At 40.6% G+C, this 21,228-nt stretch overlaps 1 protein-coding gene across 3 annotated transcripts in view; it reads right to left on the reverse strand.

Moving 5' to 3' along the window:
• The window catches only part of Svp (steroid receptor seven-up, isoforms B/C), a 197,527-nt gene that overhangs the window by 50,793 nt on the left and 125,506 nt on the right, over window positions 1-21,228 (reverse strand). For all 3 annotated transcript variants that reach the window (XM_070297039.1, XM_070297037.1, XM_070297038.1), the window contains one exon: window positions 11,139-11,690. In XM_070297039.1, the coding sequence (XP_070153140.1) occupies window positions 11,139-11,690 (552 nt within the window). The remainder of the gene's footprint in view (window positions 1-11,138; window positions 11,691-21,228) is intronic.

Genomic DNA, 21,228 nt, shown 5'->3' on the forward strand with positions numbered 1-21,228 from the left:
TCTCTCTCTCTCTCTCTCTCTCTCTCTTATATTATACTTTGCAACTTGAAAGCTTAAAGCGTAGCAAGGAGCCAAGCGATCGCTCACGTTTAAATGCTGCTCTCGACAAGCGCAATCGCTATAGCAAACGCGTTACGACGCGCGATACTTTTTTCCCCTCGTCAATGAATCCGCCAGCCTACGCTCATTAGCGCGCACGGTCAAATTTAGATCCTCTGTGTAAGTCGCAAGGTCGAGAAGAAAGAGCGGCGGGGAGAAGAAACAAGCGACTTCCCTGGAGCGGAGCGGCTCTTGCTCCAACGGGAAGATTAATCGCGCCAGCGCGCGCTCGTTGCCTCGTGTTTTGTTTTCCTTTTTTTTCTTTTTTTCTTTTTTTTCACCGGAACGGGGACCCGCTAGAGAGAGAGTATCACCGCAAAATCGAAGAGAGCCCCCTCCGTTGCGGTCCCCTTCCTCCTCCTCAATCTTCCGCGTCCTTCGGCAAAGACGCGATTTCGGTCCCCGGCCCGGGGACTCTTTAAATTAGGAACAAATGCGCGGCTGGAATTTACGGCCCTCTCGCCGATTTACGTCCTTATTTACTCGACGACGCCGTTGGCCCCCGCCAACGTGGTTTTTGACGATCCCCTCCCCCCCCCCCCCCGCCCGTGACCCGTCCACGCATAAATCTACGCTAATTTCTTTCGCGACGGTAGACGCGCGCGTTCTTCTCACCCCGGATCGTTTTCTTGCCAACGTACGACTTCTTTTATCTTTCTCCATACGAGCGAGGCGCATGACAATTCGCGGCAGATTAATTCTTACGTTTATTCGTACCCGGAAGGTGGCAATAAATATCGGATGAAAGTTGTCACACGCAATGGATATTAATTCTTTACCGTTAGCGAGGATCCACATTGCAATTTATGGTAAAAAAATCGTGCGAGAATTGTTTTCAGATTTTCTGGTTTTTTTTTTTTTTTTTTCATTTTATATATTAGTAATGCAATTTTTAAAGAAATTAGACAAATTAAGAAAAATAATAATAATATTAACAATGTTAATAATATTAATATTGACAATTATTAATGGTAATAATAATACTATCTATTAGTAATATAAATAATAATATTGATAAGTGCAGTGTGATGTAATTATTTAATAACGATTTCTACATATATATATATATATTCAATAATATATATTAATTTAAATACATTTACATATTAAATATCATATTTAGATAATTTTTTGCAAAGTATAGCTCTGAAACGTAAGTTGCAAATTTTAATAAATGACAAGTTTCATTTCACACAAGATGATTTTACAGAATCGCACAGAATCCAATACTATCCCTTACGTTCTTATTCTCTTTTATGTAGTTGATTACGAAATATATTGCCCAAACATATACATTCCTTTTTAAATTTGAAAAGACGATCGCGCTTCGTGAAGAAGACTCAAACGTTCCAAATTCAATACGATCGTCCTCGTGCTCGTTTTCGCAATAGCTCTTTTCTAGCTAAGGCCGACCCTCGGCGAACACTCAAAATGGGGTTCTTTGTTTCCATCGTTCGTTCGCGATATCACGCTCGAACGGATCCGCGGCGCGTTTGCGCTCGCGGATACGCGCGAGCGAGGGTTAAGCGACGACGTGTGGACGTATAGTTTTGTTACCAGCCGGGGCTAGTCTAAACGCGTGAGAGAGAAAGGGAGATAGATAGATAGATAGATTGGCAAAAGGACCACGGAAAATTCGACCGGGGTTTGCCGGTCCTAGCCACGACGATAAGGCGCCCGACATTGTCCGGCGGTCACGTGTTCCCGTCCGTGTCCCCAACTCCGCCACCCCTTACCGGAATGCCGGGCCATCCCGCTGTTTATATTAAACTTCGGGGTTAATACCGTGGCTTACTCTAATGCCGGGGCAACCCTTTGCCCTGCGATACACCGATAAGGAATATGCATGCGGACACGCGGTAGGACCTGTTCTCTCTCTCTCTCTCTCTCTCTCTGTCTGTTTTTCTCGCCGACTCTGACTCTGAATACGCTGTTTACAACGCGTCCAATTTAAAGATTTTTGATATAAGAGAAGTTCATATAATAATGTATAATATATTTGAAATAATATATATTTGAATACTATATTCAATATATTTAAAATCAGCTGGAACATGTACGATTTACACAAGGAAAATATTCTCTACAAAGTTTTAAGAAAAAGTTTGTCTACACAGCTATAACATGACTATAAAAGCTTGTCATGTATAAAATCTTATTGCATCTTAATTTCTCAAGTAGATGCGAGAGAGATAAAGGTGATGTGCTTAAACGCGATAATGATCCGACTTGGCGTATCTTCTGCGCATCGCCAGTAATAAGTCTCGGTATTTTCCACGCATTATTAATGCAATCAATCACGATCCCATATTTATACTATAATTTGATACATTACGTTCTACTTTATTCAGTTCGGTTTAATTAATTAGTGTCCTCTTCCATCTTTAATACAGATTATATAATTTTATAACTCCTGTCAAAATGTACGCGATATATAAATCCTGCATATATTCATATATCTGAAAATGTACAAATATATATTTCTGATATAATATATACTTAACTCTGTATATAATGTGACTGACATATTTCGGAGATATTAATTAAACATTTACAGTTTATATAATATCGATGATGATTATTATCTTAGCGGGGGTCCATTTTGCGTAAGAGAATATTAATCGTGCAAAATGTGCATTATTATAATATGCATAATGTTAATAATCCGTCAATTATTCTAATAGAGCTTTCAACATACAACACGCGTTATATAATAGAATTGACGATAAAACATTTTTTTCTAAATTTTAAAGTCTCCGTATCTTTCGCATCAAACTACGAAATATCAATCGTATAACACGCTATTAAAACATTGCAAATAAAAAAAAAAGAAAATATCAAGATGAAACTTTTTTCGCTTAAATTTGATGATAACTGTATCGGTAACTCTTTCGATTCGACGAAGAAAAATCCAACGATTTAATCTTCTCAACAGTTGTCGACGGGTTAATCGATCAATCCGCGTCGCCGGAGCATTCTCTAATTTGTGTCCGATGAACAGAGTCATCGTCACGGGATCTCGAGCGCTTGAGCGCGTTTCGCGGATGAAGAGGACAGATAATAAAATGAAAACGGGTAACGCTTAAAGTCAAGAGTTCGGGGGAGGCAACCCCTCCTCCCTCCTCCCTCCTCGCCCCGATCCGGCATAACAATGCGAGATAGAGACCTCGCACCACCGGTAGGGCCGTGAAGGGTCGCGGATTCGGGTTCACAGATAACACATCCCATCTCCATCCGCTGCAACCACACCGTCCGCCGCCTCTCTATCCCTTCTGTATCCCCCCGTCTTTCTTCTGTATCCCGTTCTTTCTCGCTCTATCAGCGTGTGCGTTCGTATGTGTGAGCGTAACGCGGGAGTCGTCACCCTCTCGAAATACAGCTGGGTAGTTTGCGGCGGTGCGTCGCAGTGGCGTCGGCATTTGCATTGTTTTCCTTCGGGCCGCGAAAACGAAAACGCGGGGGACGGCGCTTACGAGTGTCATCGTCGAGCTTGTGACTGTGAGGGCTTTTTTTTTTTTTTTTTAAAAAAAGAGCGCGAAAACCACGCCGCTTTGCACGCGTTAATCGCGAGCTTTATGTCGGCTTCTCCGAGAATGAAGTGCTTCCCCGGCGCGGTTCAGAAATGTTTAGAGAAATATCTACTCGTAGCATCTCTGTGAGAAATTAAGTTACATTCTCAAGACTTAATTAGCGCTTCTTCATATTAATGTCTTTTGTTTTTATATATGAGAAATTTAAAAATATTAATTAATACGTTAAATCTATGTTATATTGCAAAGAAAAAAATTGTGAAAAATGATAAACATATGAATAATAAAAAGTTATACATATTTTTATAGTTACCGCAAACCTATCGTCAAGAAATTTTTAGTGATAATCCCAATAAAACGATATAATTCAGGATGAATAAAGATTCCTAATATTTTTTTAATTTCGGAAGAAACAAAAGATTACCTTTAAAATATTAATTGTCAAAAGTAGATTTATAATTCGATTATAAGTAATAAAATAATCAACTAATAATAATACTTGAATAATGAAATTATTTAAAAAAAAAAAAAAAAAAAAAAAAATCTTATTTACGATACTCTCTCTCTCTTAATTTTATTCAAATCGCATATTTCCTTCGCATAAAAATTAAAGCTCTATAAACGATCGTGTAATTATCTCTTTTTTTATTCTCGTTATTTAGTTGAGTAAATGACGATTCGTGTAATTATATTACATAAATATTTCAATGTCTTCCTCCTGGAAGATGTCGCAAATCACTGACTTATCCGAACCAGTTTTTGTACCGGTTAATTACGATCCGTTTAACGGTATTAAAACGTGTCATCAGCGAGCGCGCGAGCGCGATATTAAGGGAAGAGAACTAGCTGGAGAAAGAAAGCGTCGCGAAAAGTCTCGCGACATTTGCAATACGATCGCGCATCCAATTACGCAAAGTGTCGCCGTGTAATTTCCACTAGCTCGTAATCCGCATCACCCGTTACTGTTATCGTATCGCGCAAACTGTTTCTGATTGATGAACGTTTGGAAAGCGCGGGATTCGCTCGCTTATACTCGTCCGTTGATAGACGCTGATTAGTCGATGACGTGAAAAACTATTAAAGTACGTAGTTTCTATCCTATATTCTCTGTTTGTGTGCTTGTTTGTATATATGTGTGTGTGTGTGTGTGTGTGTGTGTGTGTGCGCGCGCGTGTCCTGCACACGAGATTCCCTCTTTTCCTCTCGTATTCTCTTTGGGAAAGTTGCTCCTTCTCGTTTCTGCTCGACATTTCGAGAGCACGATTGTTTCGCCACGTCGATAAATTATCCGAGGTTAACAGGTGAATACGGACCGGCGATAATAACGGCAACAATAAACGCATCAATAATACGCCGACCCCTATCCGGGAACACGGACGATATTGATGATGGATCACGCGTAATCATCGCGACGAATCGCGTGTTACCTAATATTCGATCGAAGCAAATTCGGGATGCGAAGTGTATATCCCGTCTTCCTGAATTAATTGGGATACTTTTTCAGATAAAAGAGTTCTGTTTATCTGCTCTCTCTTGCAACTTATTTCCCTCTGAAGAGCACTAATTATATCTCGTTATATAATTAGAACAAATTTTTTCTATTTATATATCCTTTTATAAAAAATTTATATTTTTATATAATAATAAATTAATTATAGAGAATTTATTAAAAATATATAATTGCTATAAATAATTTTGAAATTGATCGAAAATTATGGTAGAGATTAATAATATGTAATCTCTTCTCCCTTTCTCCCCAGAGTTCTTAAATGATTTATTCCGAACATTTACTCATTTACACAGCCAAGAACGAAATAATTTTCACATCTTCGAGTTTATATCTCGTTCAAGCAAAAAATACGGCAGAGGATTGCTAGTAAACGTAATGAAATTAAGGTGTAATTACTATTGACAGTCCTTGTCAATGGCGGTTGACAGGTGTGGGTGTATACCAATCATGCCTTGCGTCAGTCCCGTATCTAAGCTCGAATAGAGGGTGCGCTGTCCAAATGTATCGAGTCATCATCGACGGCGGCGGTAGGAAACGGGGAAAAAGGGAGAAGAGTGACTGCGCGGCCTCGTAGCGCCTACATTATATGTATATATATGTATAATGATGTGGCAATATTTTATTAAACACACTGGCACACACGGTGTGCTCGAAAGCCCCAGCGGCTACAGCAGTTTGCATTCATCTCGCTCGATTTCTCAATGCTCCTTGAGATCACTTATTCTCTTTCGAGATCTTTATTCGCTTATTTCAATTTTATATACTTATTTAGAGTGTATACGGGGCATTGAAGAATGTAAGCAATAATCTGACATTAATGCTTTGCAGTTATATTTTCAAAGTTATTTTATCTGATAATCATAAATCATAATAGAAGAAAAGAGAGAGAGAGAGAGCAATATGTTAAATATTAATCTTAATCCGATAAAGAGCTTAAAAGTGATTTTAAAATTATATTATAATAAAAAGTTTAAAGAAATGTTCATAAAGATATCATAAGAATGATTCGTAAAAAAGCTGAAAATTTATATTTTTACTTTTTGATATAACAATTCTGTAATTTTTATAAATTAATAAAAAAATTATTTATAATAAAGTATAAAAATTATATAAATAAAATTCCCACAAATCTTAAAAATTTCAAGATATTTTAACCGTAAGTAGATATCGCAAATATTTTTCTACATAAATACAATACCTAAGTATTCGTCCATTGAAACAATTATTTCACCATTCACGTAATTGTTCGACTTTCTTTCCTTTCATTAAAATTAAGGGGTTGTTAAATATTATATGTTGAAAAAAGTCAGCGTACATAACTGGAAGATGATCGGACCACGTGGAGATGCCACGAGATCTACGTAGGCCTGATGTCGGGACCGTTTCTCGTTGAGCTTACATTCTTAATTAGATCGTTAAATACCAGTGGCATCTCTGAGCGCGCGCGCGCGCGTAGAAATACGACGGCGGCAACACGCGTGATGGTTGCTGGTTGTTGGGCAAGGCAGAGGGAATTGCATGCCACATAATCGTGGGAGTGTTTCCCATCAAGATACACGTAGGTAGGTATACCGCGCACACTCACGGAGCCCCGGTAATACCCTCTCGCGCATAAATATATCCCGCGCATTTACATCCTCGACTCTACGGGGTGGCTCGCGACGCGCGACCAGATAACGCGGCCGATCTTATCCCGGCAGCAGAGCTTGGATTTCGAAACAAATCGAGCCACCCTAATCTGAGACTGTGACAATGATTCTTGCGCGTGTCTCTATCGCGATGAGGATTTTCGCAAAAAACGTCGAAGAACTGATGAAACTTGTGTCTTTCAATTGTTGAACAAAGTGCGTGCGGTAGATAAATTTTTTACTCATGAAATATTTATTAATTTATTAAGAAATTAGATATATATATATATACAGGATGCCTCCTACTCGAATGTTGTAAAAAATTTTCTAGTTATTTTTGTTCAAATTTCCAGATAAAGACAATATTTTAAAGATTTTTTTTTAATGCAATTTTCTAAAACATTTGTTGTTGTAAAAATTTTGTTATTGCACGCGTTGCATCGTGTGCAAAGAATATATACCATATTCAATATTTTATTAAGACACTGAAAATATACATACAAACAAAGATGGATATATTTTTATTCGAAACACATAATTTATAATATGAGCAAAATTATGAAAGAGAGAATTTTTTAATAAAATTTCCTAAATTTCAATAAAATTCCATAAGATTTTTCAAATAGAAAAAAACTCCCTATGAATTTTAGATTTTCTATATCTTCCATGGAATAGATATCCTATATATATATTGCTTTACAATAAGAAATACAAAAGATTCGTCTCAACACAGAAAAGCAGAACCTGGTTTTCTTCACGCCGGATTTCGCAACGCGACGCGAATCGCCGTCTTCGAAATTGATCGCGGGATTCTTGGGAAATGTTACCGATTGCGGGATAAATGGCAGCGTCGGTTGTTGTTGCAATTAAGGATCTAGCCGAGAGAAAGAGAAAGAAAGAGAGAGAGAGGCAGCAGCGAATTATCGCGGCGCGGGCTCGCTCCTTTGCCCGTATAATTACGGTCGATGTATCGACGTCGGGGCGTAATGATCTGCCGGGCGACGATTATTCAAACGGCGACGCGCCCGATCGTTTCGGACCACCGGGTATGCACCGTCTCGTGCATGCACAACGCCGGAGAAAGCTGAGAGGCGGCCGATCTTAGCGAGCTAAACGTACTTTATGTATCGTGCCCTCGTTCCGCCGTTTTATCCGAACAATTAGACACGTGATCCGACGGCTACGGGGTGTACGAAAAAAAAAAAAGAAATTTATCCGCTCTCGTCGGGCGGACACGCTAATTTTTCACGTCAATTACAAGCGATACGTAAAATCGCATCGCGGAATCTTCCCAACGCAATGTTAAATATATGTATTAAATGTATATTGAAAAAATGTGACACAGATAATGTGGAAAAGAAAAATGAGAAAAAAAAAAGATACGATTTATTTAAAAGTGAGTTACTAAAATTAAAATTTACATATACAATATAAATAATGTAATTTTTTTTTTATAACATAAATAAAATTAGTTTTATCGTAATAAACAGATAGATTAATTTACATTTAGTTTATATATTATTCTTTTAATAAATAAAAAAATCATTATCATAAAAGAGAGAAAAAGAAGAAAGTAACGAATAATCGTGAACTATGAAAATAATAGATTAATAAAAAAAAAAAAATTATATTAATATAACAAATCTATCAGAATCATATTTTGATATTATCACTTGCGTCTGAAATGGGTTAACTGTCATCGCAAATATTTCTTACAATCTTCTTAACTATCAAGCATTAATTATCAAACGCTTGTATTTATATGGAACGTACGAAGCAAAAGTTTGAGCGACGACCATTCGTTATCTCATATGCGTTCTTAAAGCGGCATAGCCGGCCTCGGCGCAATTAATAATGTATTTCGCATTCGTTATTTCTATGTTTCGCTATGTAGCGACACACCTCGATTAGCGGAATGACGCGGCTCCGCGCGGTACGTGCGAACCATTCATTCCACTTTTCATTTCAAACGAATTTTCATTCGCTAGACCGCGAATACGATTACGGACCGTTTCCTCTCTTTTACCTTTCATTATGTTAAATTCGGCGGAATGATGTGTCCCTGCCTCATTTACTTTTTAACTTTCGCAATAGCGATCTTTTAACCCCGTAATAAGTGATAAGCTTATCTTAACGCGTCGGCGTTTTATCTCCGTCATGATGATATATTACAGGTGATACGTTACCGTTAATATATCGATTGTTATTTATTCCTAACTTGTGTGCACGCGCGATTGTTAGTAAATTAATTGAAGAATTTTTTTTCTTTCTAATAATAAATCAATTAAAAATAGATCGCTTTTCAACAAAATTTGCAAAATTAATTAAATTAATAAAATATCGAGATCCTTCTTTAATTTCTAGTTGATTTTAATATAATTTGTATTTAAAAATTAATAGGTAGAAAATGCAATTAAAAATTTACTTTTTACATTTTTGTATTATATTTTTCTATTCTACAACTCGACCGCAAGTTAATTTAAAACGCAATGTTTAATCTATTAATCATCTATATACGCAATATCATCTATAATCTATATCCTACGCACAATTGTGCTCCTAAAAATATGATTACACTCGAAAGATTTTGGTACACGCGCGTAAGCTAAGAGTTACGTGTTTCAAGATTAAACGTTAGATTTTATAAAGAGAAAGGAAAGAGGACGAATGATACCTATATAGCGAGGATCGAAAGAGCGAGGAAGAAAAGAACCAGCCAGCCGTCCGGCGATCGCGTTCAAGCGCAAAAAGAATAGAAAAAGTCGAGCGGGGGCAAAGAGGAGGAGAGGCGGAGGTGGTTCCTCGAGAATGGGACATTAGCATAAGCTAAACCGAGCTAAGCGCGCCCATATAGCACGGAAATAAATAGCCCCCCGTCTCGTATCTACGACGAGAGATGCTTTACTATGGACCGTCGTCGTGGTCGTCTCTGCTCTCGTCGACCTCCCCTAAACTAAAATCTCACCGTCCGTACGCGAGTCGTGTGCGTGCGAATATGCGTGCGCGTACCATCAAGAGGACAAGACCGAGAGGAAAGGGATCGTCCCATCGAAATCTCCCCCGATCGTGTAAGTGTGCGTATGCGATAATAGTGGTTCCTCCTGGAGAAAGGAGCAGATGGGCTGGTAGATAACTCGCGCGAGCGCTCGTTCGGACAGGATGCGGTTGTCATCGGATGCGGCGCAAGAGAGAGAGAGAGAGAGAGAGAAACAGAGAGTGAGATAGATACGGGGACTAGAGATTGGCTTCGGGGAGCGAGAACACGTTACGATGAGAGACGGATGTGGGAAGGGAGGTAGAGAAACGCATTGTCTCAATATGAGCTCGATGACGATCACGGTACAACGTACGTCCGCGTCGCCGCCGCGGTGTTATACATTGTTACGTCGGTGAATTGTCGTCATGCCGTCGTCGGCCTAACTCTCCTGGTTCTGGACGAGAGGATTCAGCGCTGCTGGATGACAGTCGCCGGCGATAATATCTACGCCACGTCGATTAGACCAAGCCTACGGTCAGCGAGCAACGAACAACGAGAGAACGCGCGGCTTCTCCAGATAGAGAAAGAGAGAATGAAAGGGGGAGGGGAAGAGAGAGACTCACGCCGCTTAGGCTCGGAGAGCGCTCTTCCGGCGCTCTCCTGCCACCCGGTACATAGTATAGGAACTAGGAGTGTGATGCTTCGGGATCGGGGGAAGAGAGAGGGAGGAGGGGGAGAGAGAGAGCATTGTCCCTCTCATGTGCTGTCAGGCTTCTCTCTAGGCCCGTCGAGGATCGCGGCTACGTGACAACGAGCGTCTTCGAGATAGCATCGTCATGACGATTATAGACGAGACAGACGGGCAGGCGCGGGTAATACAGACGATGACCAAAGTATCGTGTATGAGAATACGTTATAAAGACCCTCGTGCTAGACGCAAAAACCGTAAAGTCGGATGGTTTTCTAATTCTTTGAGCGCGAGCGCCCTTCGTTTCCCAACGGAAATTCACGACGAATCTCGACGAATGTCGAGTTGCAATGTGTAGATAATTTCAATAGATAATATTTACGCGATATATATTGTAAAAGTTTTATTAATAAAGAAAGGCTTTCGAAAAAATTTTCCACGGATAAAAACTTGACATTTAATAAATAATGAGCTAAGAGAGTTATACAAGAATTTTAAATAAAACTATCGGATTATGCTTAGAAATCTTTCATGAATTTTACGTATTTTATAATTATATATATATATATATATATATGATATAAAGTTGATAAAAATTAATAAAAAATTATCTCTGCAATTTAGCTTAAAATATTATAATAAAATAAGAAGAATCTAATTTTCATTTAGCTATACAAGAGCGATGAAATATTAATTACAAACTCACCGGTGGTGAAGAGGACGATGGCCTTGAGACAGCTGTATTCCGCGGAGTCGACGTGTAGCGCCTTGAGTTTCTCCACTTGCTCCTGAAAGATCCTGATGTGGTCCATGAAGGCGACCACGCGATCCGCCGCCATCGGCGAGGCGTGAAGTCCCGCCGCCGCGAGAAGCGGCGCCACGTGGAGAGGCATCGAGCACTGGCTCGCGTTCAGGACGAATAGCTCGCTCCACACTAGCCTGAGCAGCGCCACTTGGTCCGTCACCTGGAGATCCGGGAAGAACGGGATGTTCCGGGCCCACTCGACCGCCGAGAAGAGCAGCCGCGCCGCGAGCTCGCAGATATTGTCGATGCCCATGATGTTGTTGGGCTGCATACACTGACCGTATCTCGAGGTAGGATACGGCTCCGCCCTCAGCAACAGGCCTATGTACGACGAGAGGTAATTGTGTCCGTTTAGGCCGGCGCACGCGACCGCGTCCCCGTTCGTTAGGGTAAACTGGCCCGGCAGACCCGGCAGCGAGGGTTGCGACGGCGGTACTCGCCCCCTTTGCACGGCTGAAACAAGAATGAAAGCATCGGGACGCTCGATAATGTGAAGACTCGCGTATCTACCTAAGATTCTGATCTCGCTCTTTCACGTTACACGGTACGATCCGCCATCGCCGTCTTGATTCGTGTGATACGAGGATGCCGCGATCAAGACAGCGAAGAGCGAAATCGATCGAGCTTACGAAATTCTTTTCGAGGATCTTGAAGCGCAGCGTGAATTAAAAAAAAAAAAAAGTAGGAAATATAACACGTGAATGTTTTAATTTAATATACAATCAAGTATATTGTTTACTATCCTTCCCATGAAAAATGCAAAATGTATATTTCTTAATGCGACTTCTTCATAATCATCTATCCTTGAAATCTTTTGGAGAATTAGAAAAATTTCCACATATTCGCGAAAATTTTGACAAGCCTGTGCTTACGACTACATTATCTATGTAGTCACGCGTCATCGAGTTCACGGCTCCAGCAGCAGAAAAGAGAGGGCTCTTTCACTTTTTCCACGATCCTCGATTGAATCGAAATCGCGCTTAGCGGCTCATCTTCGATCGAAAATACATAATCATTCGTGACGTAAATGAGTATCGATTGTTACATAAACGTTTCCCCGCGATCAACGTGAGGATCAGACGAGCGAATTTAACGATGAACACAAGCCGGACATCGAGCATCGTTTTGGCAACGATCGTATATGAATATTCCCTAAGTAAACATTGCAAGCATCGAGAGCACTCTCTCATCTGTAGCCGAGCGGACGGATCCGTAGGATCCGTCAAAAATCTGACGGGCGGGTTGCGTCACGCTTGTCTATTGACATTGACAGCGCGAATTTCTACGGTCGCCCGAGGCGATCATTCTCTCGTTCGAATACAGACGTGACGCACCGAGTGGATCCTCGCCGACCATCGTCGCTAGCTAACGGTCCGTTTCGACCGAGGGATCGTTTCGTACGTTCTTCGTGTCTTCGAAGGGGTCTTTGTGTGCGTGTCGAAGATACATATAACTCATACTCATTTACTTCGCTACGTATACGCTAGCTACTTCCGAGAAGTCAACGATGAGAAGGTGCACGACACCTGTACCGGAACCTGGACGAATCGCGGCAATGCCCTCGAGTGTCTGCAAATATTGTGCAAAGGCAAATATTGTATACGCACGGCCGTGACGCGGCACGTTCAAGTACACGCAAATACGATCGCCTAAGAGAGGACACGGCCGATGCCGCCGGTGTGTCGGCAATTTCGATCGGGATTACGAATTTCATCGAAAGCCGTTCGCGCGACATTACCGCTTCATTGATCGTTATTATCATCATCATCATTATCTTCATCATCATCATCATCATCATCATCATCATCGTATCATTGAGGTTAATGCTCGCTGCAATTGTAAAACAATGTACTTTGATAAATTTACCAATCATTTTTTTTGCTCAAACACGTGTGCTATTAAATACCCATAAGACAGAAGTATTCAAGAGTAAAATCTGGGAACTAATCATTTTAATATTATAAAATTGTAATATCGTAACGTATTAATATGAAAAATAATATAATATATTAATACTAATATAATATTTATTACAAAATGCATTTCTAATAAGGATATTAATTAGATGAATTTTTACAGTAGTGTTTTTTACGTAAAAAATCGAATTAAATATATTAAAAATGTATTCAGTACGCTATATTATAAATTTGTCTTTTTTTTTTTCCTTTCACACGTGTGTAACACACGTGTCTCATATATTTCAAAAATTTAACTTTCCTTTTGTATCTTCTTTTAACGAGCCCTCTCTTTTCAACCTCAACATGGACAAAAATCACATTTACGATTTTTCAGTTACAGCGTAAATTTCTCGTCTTGAGAAGCCATCGACGACTTCCTCCTTGAATATATGTAATTATCTTTCGATCGCGGGCAAGGATCGATCGTATCTTTCCGCCATGCCCGATCATGCGAGATGTCCCGCAAACCGTTATGTACTTATAAACGCGTCTCTGCCGTATTCTTCGGGCGCGATTACCGCGATTATTACCCGACCGCGTATTTTTTCCGCGCGTGCTTATACATACACGTATATACGGCGGAGAAAGAGGAGGGAGCGACGACGAAGACGCGATTTACTCTGTCGAGTAACGACCGCTCTTGCGCGATTGCGCTCGTCTGTCCCTACGCGTAACGCAATTACTTGGCGTTACACGAGTGTGCTTTCACTCGCGATAATTGGCAAATGACGGGGCAACGCGTGCGCGTGACAATGCTGAAAACGAGGGACGAGCTGCTGACGAGCTGCTCTCTTCGTAAATCTGCGCTTCAACTTCTCGACGATTCGAGTAGGTGGACGAATTATTTAAATGCGTGGCTGCTCGCCGTAGAAACCTCCGGGCTGTTCAAGGTTACATTTCTCGCCATTTAATTTAGAATTAATAATACTTTGCGTCCACTTACTTGCACGCCCATCTTCCTAAAAATATCGAATTATATACGGCAATAACTCTTTTTTGTAATAAAACGTCAATTAAAAATTTGACGTAAGAGAATTTTTTTTTTCTTTTTGGAGAAAATTATGTGCATTTCGATTATGAAATACAAGAATTATTTCTTCTATTTTTTTCCTAGGTAAATATCGGATAAGTTTTTATTTACTTTATATTTTTATTTCATCACTCATGCCAAGTGTCTTCAACATTTAAACTATTAAGACTACAATAACAATATAGCATTGTGCGTAAAATCATCGTGACCCATGTTATAAGGGAATGGCGGAGCTTCGACGACATTCTGGAGGGCTCTCGATCGTCGGAACGCGGAACCGAGAGAGAGAGAGAGAGAGAGAGAGAGAGAGAAAGAGACAGCATTGAGAGCGCACTTAATCCTCAAAAGGGAACCGTCTAGGACGTACCCCGGCAAATTGCGACTCGTAACAACGCGTGGGCGTACGTACGGTGCACCGATGAAGCGGCGCTCGTGTTCTCGGAAGAGATAGAGACTCGTGAGCGAAATGGCGAGAGCGAGGAAGAGTACGCACTCGTTCTAGCTCGCGAGAGACTAGCGCTGATGCTGGACCAGGAGAGAGAGGCTGGCACGCTAAAAACGAAACGGAGAACGGACAAGGAGCTGCGGCGACAGACGAAGAAGACGACGCAGAAGAAGAAGAAGAAGAAGAAGAAGAAGAAGAAGGTGAAGAGCGAGAAAGGAAGTCTTTCACGTACGAGACTCTCCCGCTTGAGAGAGTCGAGACTCGGAGAAACGACGTCCCGCTGAGAAGCGCCTGGATTCCAGCCTCCGCCCCGCGGCTAACGAAGGAATGGGTTCTCCTCTCTCTCTCCTTCCTTCTTCCCTCTTTCGCTTCTTTTTCTATTCGTCTCTCCTCTCGTTCTCCTATTCTCTGCTTTCTTCGCGGGAGGGTCGTCGGTCCCGTCTCCCCCGGGGAGCGTGGGGGGGATCGACGAAAGTCCCATTTAACGCCCCGGACCAGCGACGCCGCACTTCCGCGATATCGATGCATCGATAATAAGGCGAAAAAGAGAGAGAGAAAGAATCGTGACAATGACGCGAAGTTGACACGCGAAACCGGAGATAAACATGTTTCGAGCATGCGGGTGAACTTGTCCAGATCTGTCTGATATCGCCGAGAGTGATTCATCGGCGGTGACTCCGTCGTGGCCTTTTTTCTCCTCCTTTCTTATGCCGACATCTCTCGGCCCGTCTTCTCCAAAACATTCTTCGCATACGCATTCGCGGGATCGCGATTGATGGTCCGCGCGGATAGAAAAGAGAAGAGCGTACGACGTAAAGCGCAATTGGAAAAATGTCGAGAAAAATATAAGTTCAGTCTAATTGCACGAGAAAAAGGAGGAGAGAATATGTTTCCATAATTTTTCAATTACAACAAATCAATTCTCATCTTTACGAAGAAGTTTCTCTCAACCAAAATATCCTTGATTTTATCTCTATCTAAGTTTGATTCTATTTGTATCTGATATATAAATATAAGTAATAAAATAAATAATAAATCTCTTTTTTTATATTTATATAATTTTTTTTTAAATTTTTATATACGCTCTCACACTTGCACGATATCTTAATAATTTTCTATCTTATCAATATTATCGATATTCGTGATATCCTAATGTTAATCTCCCAATCCCTGAATCGGGGCATCTCCCAAGACGATGCGCATATTTCTCAAGGAGAGAAGCGGACAGATGGGAATAGTTGGATAATCGACCTGGCTGTGTTCGCAAGCAAAATCGGAACGTCCGTGGTCCATGGCGAGAGAGAGAGAGAGAGAGAGAGAGAGACGATCCGCGCGAGAGGCGAACGTCTCGAGAACGGATCTCGACGGGCCGGCGGAGAGGATGCGAATTAGCATGATGCGGTTCCCCGATAGCGTCGAGTGCGCGCGCGGCGTAAACGTGCAGTATACGTGTTACGGTGTATGCAGATTCGGTATACCGTTACCAACCACCATCCTAGTCATTTACCCGATTCGCTCGCTCGCTCGCTCGCTCGCCTTGGCTCGTACCTTACCTACCCACCAGGCCCGCGTGACGTCCTAGTCGCAATCAGGCGATACCCCGCCGCGCCGTCTCCAACGTGCCGGATTAACCGCATCTCTCTCGGTCCATGGTTTCTCCTCGTTAAAAGACTCACCGCTCGAGCTGATCCCCGATACAAGTCGCTACTGTACTTGGTGTTTAATACGAGACAATTAATTATTTTTTAATGAGAGATTTAATATCTTTCTCTCTTTCTTAGGATTAAATTATTTTAATGTTATATTTGAGAATGTAAATAGTAAATATTTTTAATAAACGCAAATATTTTTTCGTATACAAGAGTGAAATAAACGAAGAAATTTTGACAAAGAAGACGAAGCTCTTCGCATGCTTATTTATATCGTATAATATTATTAGCTATATCAAAGTTCAATCGATTTTTATGTTTTTAAATAAAAGCGATTAGCAATTTATACAAATCAAGGAATCGATGTAAAAAAGACGGATTTTGTCGGATGAATCTGATAGAAATTTAAAAAAGATCAATATTGATATAAAAATTTAAAAAAAGGATCTTGCTTAAGTTTGAATAGAATTATATCTAGTTCTTATATTATTTATTATTGTTAATATTATTATTAATATTATTCATAATTTATTACTCATATATCAGAATTATATATTAAATAATCAATTAAAGTATTAAGAGTAAAAAATCAAATATTATTAAGAGTCTTGCTTCTAAATCGTCTTTCAGAAAAGAAATAAAAGTATGCTGATTACGAGAACTTCTTCATGCAATTCTTCCATCAAATAAAATCACTTGAAAACTTAAATCCAGGATTACGATCGATGAAAAGAACTTTTTTTTTTCCCCCTATCAGATTGAATAGAGAGACCGCTTCTCTAACAAATTAAACATTATTTAATCTCGAAAGGAGAGATTCCTAACGGTAGATTTTTCACGCGCGTAACGATTAAGTAAAGTCTTCGCTGATTTCAATGTTGGAGGTCGTTTCGAATCAAGCGTTCGAAAGCGGTACCGTGAATCGCGCTAAAGTATGTATATACATTGAAGCCACAATGAGAGATCTGTCTTCCACCGAGACAGTCTTACGTTACTTTCCTTTGGCGAACGATAATGCTACATGTCAGAGAGACGTGGCTTCATTAGCGCGCGCGATTACGGATCGTCGCGCGAAGCCTCGATACCTCGATAAAGCGGAAGAATCGCGCGAGGATTATTAAAGGGGGGACCTTGACGCGTGTTGTTCGCGCATACCGGAGGAGATCTTACCAGGAATCCTGAGCGATCTCCACGAACGCGTGGCGTATTCTCGAAGAAGTCCGCGAGACGTGGATTGATGATCCTGGCGCGCAGTTCGAAGACAGGGGGAGAGGGAGAAAGAGGAAGGGGGAGGGAAGGCCGAGTCGAAGGTATCCGTTCCAGGGAGAGGAGAAAAGAAACGCATCGAGACCGAACCTATACCTTTCTTCTTTTCGCACACACGGACACCTCGGCGCGCGTAGGTGGATGTTCCTCATCTGGACGCATGTGTTTGCGTGCCCAGACGCGAGAGCGAGACGCGTATAACGTCCCGTATACGTGACGTATACAATGCGAAAACGCGTCGTGGTATCGCTCGAAATAATTATAAACATCGGGGAGGTGACGATCAATCTTCCGCTCTGCTCGATAATAATAAAACGAATTACCGGGGGACGAGATGCGCGGTAAGAATCGGAAAGGAAAAAGACGGAGGAGGGACAAGACGGACAGGGGGCAGAAGGGCGGCACCCTCGCCCCTCTTTCACCCTCCTACCTTCCTTCGGATGAGACGGGGACGAGCACCCGCGGAGCGCGTGATTTAAAATGTTAATTCCTTTCGTTCACGGCGACAGCTGCGTTGATTAAGACGGACCGGACAGACGCGACGCGGTAGAGGAATTTCATTAGCGCGCTCGTAACGTATTACGATTTAGAAATTTAACACGATCCACGGACAGAGAGGAGCGCGTGCGTGCCTATCCGTCGTAGCATCGCGGAAGATTTGCCAGGCATTTTCAGATGGACGCGCCGTGAAAGCCGTTTCTCTCCGCGTCAAGCGGATTCTAGAAACGTCAAACGAACGATATACGATGTCTTTCTAATCGAAATACACTTGGTGATTTTTAAATCGAATGTAAATCAAGACTTGTCGAAATTTGCATAATCATCGAGAGTTTATGTTTCAAGGAGAGAGAAAGAGAAAGAGAGTTCAATTAATCAGACGCGTAATAAAATATAGAACCTCGGCATATTTCTCTCGTTTATTATCAATTTTGATTTCGCGCGTGGAAACATTTTACGCATTTTATTATCATTTCTGGAAGCGCCGTTTTATTGCGGTCGCGCGTTCGTTCGACTTCATTTACAAGAGACGAACGGTAGTGTAATCGAAAAATACACACGATATGTAATCGCGCAAGGACTCTCTCTTATTATCTCGCCGAGATAGCCGCGAGTTTTCTCGAGGATTTTGGCACGTGTCAATCAAGGATCGCGGGTACGAATATCCCGACCGCGAACGTAGTTTCCCGCAGAATTCAGTCGCAGTTGTGACGTCGATCGATGTTTACTTGCAAATGTACCGACGTTTCCCGTATGCTCATTAATCTATTACGAGGTGATCCATTGTTATCGAGAGCCATTAGCGAATACGTATTCATTAATCTTCCGTGTAGTAAGGTAACTTTGTCATTTACACATATTCTTTGACTCAAACTACACGACCCCTATATATAATTCTAGTATATACACCCACAGAAAAGATTTCCGGATCTAATGCTATTACTCTTCAATCTATCATAAAATAGGATCGATATAGCGACAATCATATTTATTATTGAAAAAGGAATATTTTAATCTTAAATGGAAAATTCTTCAATCTAGAATAAAATCATCTCGGTGCTATCCCGTTAATTTTCTCACAAAGATGAAGATGGAAATTTGTAGCGATCCAACAATCGAGTTATTCTAAATGCAAGAATATATAAGCTTAGATTCGTATATGTTACCCTTGTCTCAAGATAGTAAGACAATCTTATTTAATTCGAGAGAGAAGAAAAGGAATTATTGATTTAATTTTGAAAATTGTTTTATTTTTATACCGCGTAAGGTTGTGATGCGATTAAATATGTCAAGAATATTTTTTGTCCCGTTATCAGAAATCCTTTCTGAGAGTGTACGGTCATCCTTTGAACTTTAATTACGTATATGCATGTTGATGAAAGTTATATATATATGTACATTGACGGAAAAATCGTGATTATAATAATAAAGTGTGTAAAAATGTATATCGTGGGATTTTAAAAAAAATTATAATAGAAGTAATAATTAATTAATTTAATGAATCTCGATGACGGTTAATACAAACAGCAAATTAATAGCATAAAAATATAATAATACAAAATATTTCCTAATAAACGGATAAATATATAACGATATGAATCAAGAATGTCTCGCTATACATGATATATTTATCACAATACCTCATTTGGTTTTTTTATTTCACATTCTAAAAACTTTGACCGACCCCTCAACACCTGACGATCACGTTCACACCTTATTTTCAGTATTGAGGAATGCAGAGAGAGAGAGAAAATTCTTCTCCCTTACGGGAGAAGAAATATTTTCGATCATTAACGTAAACTCTACGGCCACGCTTCTAACGAGCTCGCGAGTTAACATTCGCTCCTCGCGAACCAACGCAACTATAGGAGAGCGGGATCGGTTGCCGTGTCTTCGATTACGCTCGTAAAACTTTCCAGTGTGTCATCGGTTTATATCGCCGGCCGATATTTTTTTTCGCATCGGCGCTGATATCTTAACAGGATGCACGCGGCGCCTATACGTTTTCCACGGACCTAAATACCTCGCAGGTGAAACTCGACGTTCATGTTTATCGATCCGCGACACCTCTCTGCTTTACGATATTTTATGACGCTCTAGAAGCGGCTTCGACGATAGAGAGGAAGTCGCGCCGCGTCGCCGGGGAGAGGTGCTAATTGCCCGGCATAAAATATTGCAATTATTTGTTGCTGGCCATAAAGCAGAAATCCCGTGAAATTGCGAAAGAAAATGCAAGCACGTGTATCGAACACCTTGCGGCTCCTTTGCATTCCTGGCGCATTTCCAACGTGCTCAAGTACTACGATATTCGAGGAGAACTTGCATTTAACGGAGCAACGAAATTTATAATATAGTTAAATATTAATTAATTAAAGTAAATAATCATCTCATTTCTAAATATTAAATACCTCACATTACTTTCTATTTTTGTATTATTGCTTCCCTAACGCGATTCATCGCAGAAAGCCGAAAGAGTTTTACAATAAATACACTTTAGGGATCATCGATCTTGTCAGGATCGCTTCATCAAAATCGAAATGGAATAAGACGAGACGGAAGCATTTTAAGTGTCGCTCTCTTATACCCGTATTCATAGTCCTTCCTTATTTTAAGGACGGAGGAAGCCTCCATGAAGGATTCCTTGAATCTGCAAGGCCACCTTGTTTCATAGATGGATCTCGAGTCTACCTTTCAGAAGGAAGGAATATTTTAGGGATTTTTAGCGACCGACTGGAGGCAGCACCGTTTTATGCTGCCTGCGACTAATTTCATATAATACATATGAAAACTTTTTCGTATCTTCAAAAAATTCCACGGGATTTTCCCAATCGCGAATGTATCTTTTCGGAATCCGCCACAGAATCCGATTCTCTGGATTTTCGTCTTCAAATCCATCGTCAGAATCATTTAAAAATTCATTGTTCATTATCCCTTTTTCCTTTATACACTTTCAGTTTGAGAGCGCGACAATAAATAACCACAAAACCACAAATGTAACTACTAACTTTTGGAGGTTATATTCTACGTATCGTCTGCTAAAAAGGTCGCATCACTCCTCAAGGAAGCTCGTGACCTTCCTTGAGATAAGGGAGCCAATAAGATTCCTTGTTTGGTCAAGGAAAGTTTATGAAACGTGGAACGAGGA

The sequence above is a fragment of the Polyergus mexicanus genome, unplaced genomic scaffold, assembly GCF_030449975.1.
Source record: "Polyergus mexicanus isolate NDT 795.1 unplaced genomic scaffold, iyPolMexi1.0 SCAF_6, whole genome shotgun sequence".
NCBI lineage: Eukaryota > Metazoa > Arthropoda > Insecta > Hymenoptera > Formicidae > Polyergus > Polyergus mexicanus.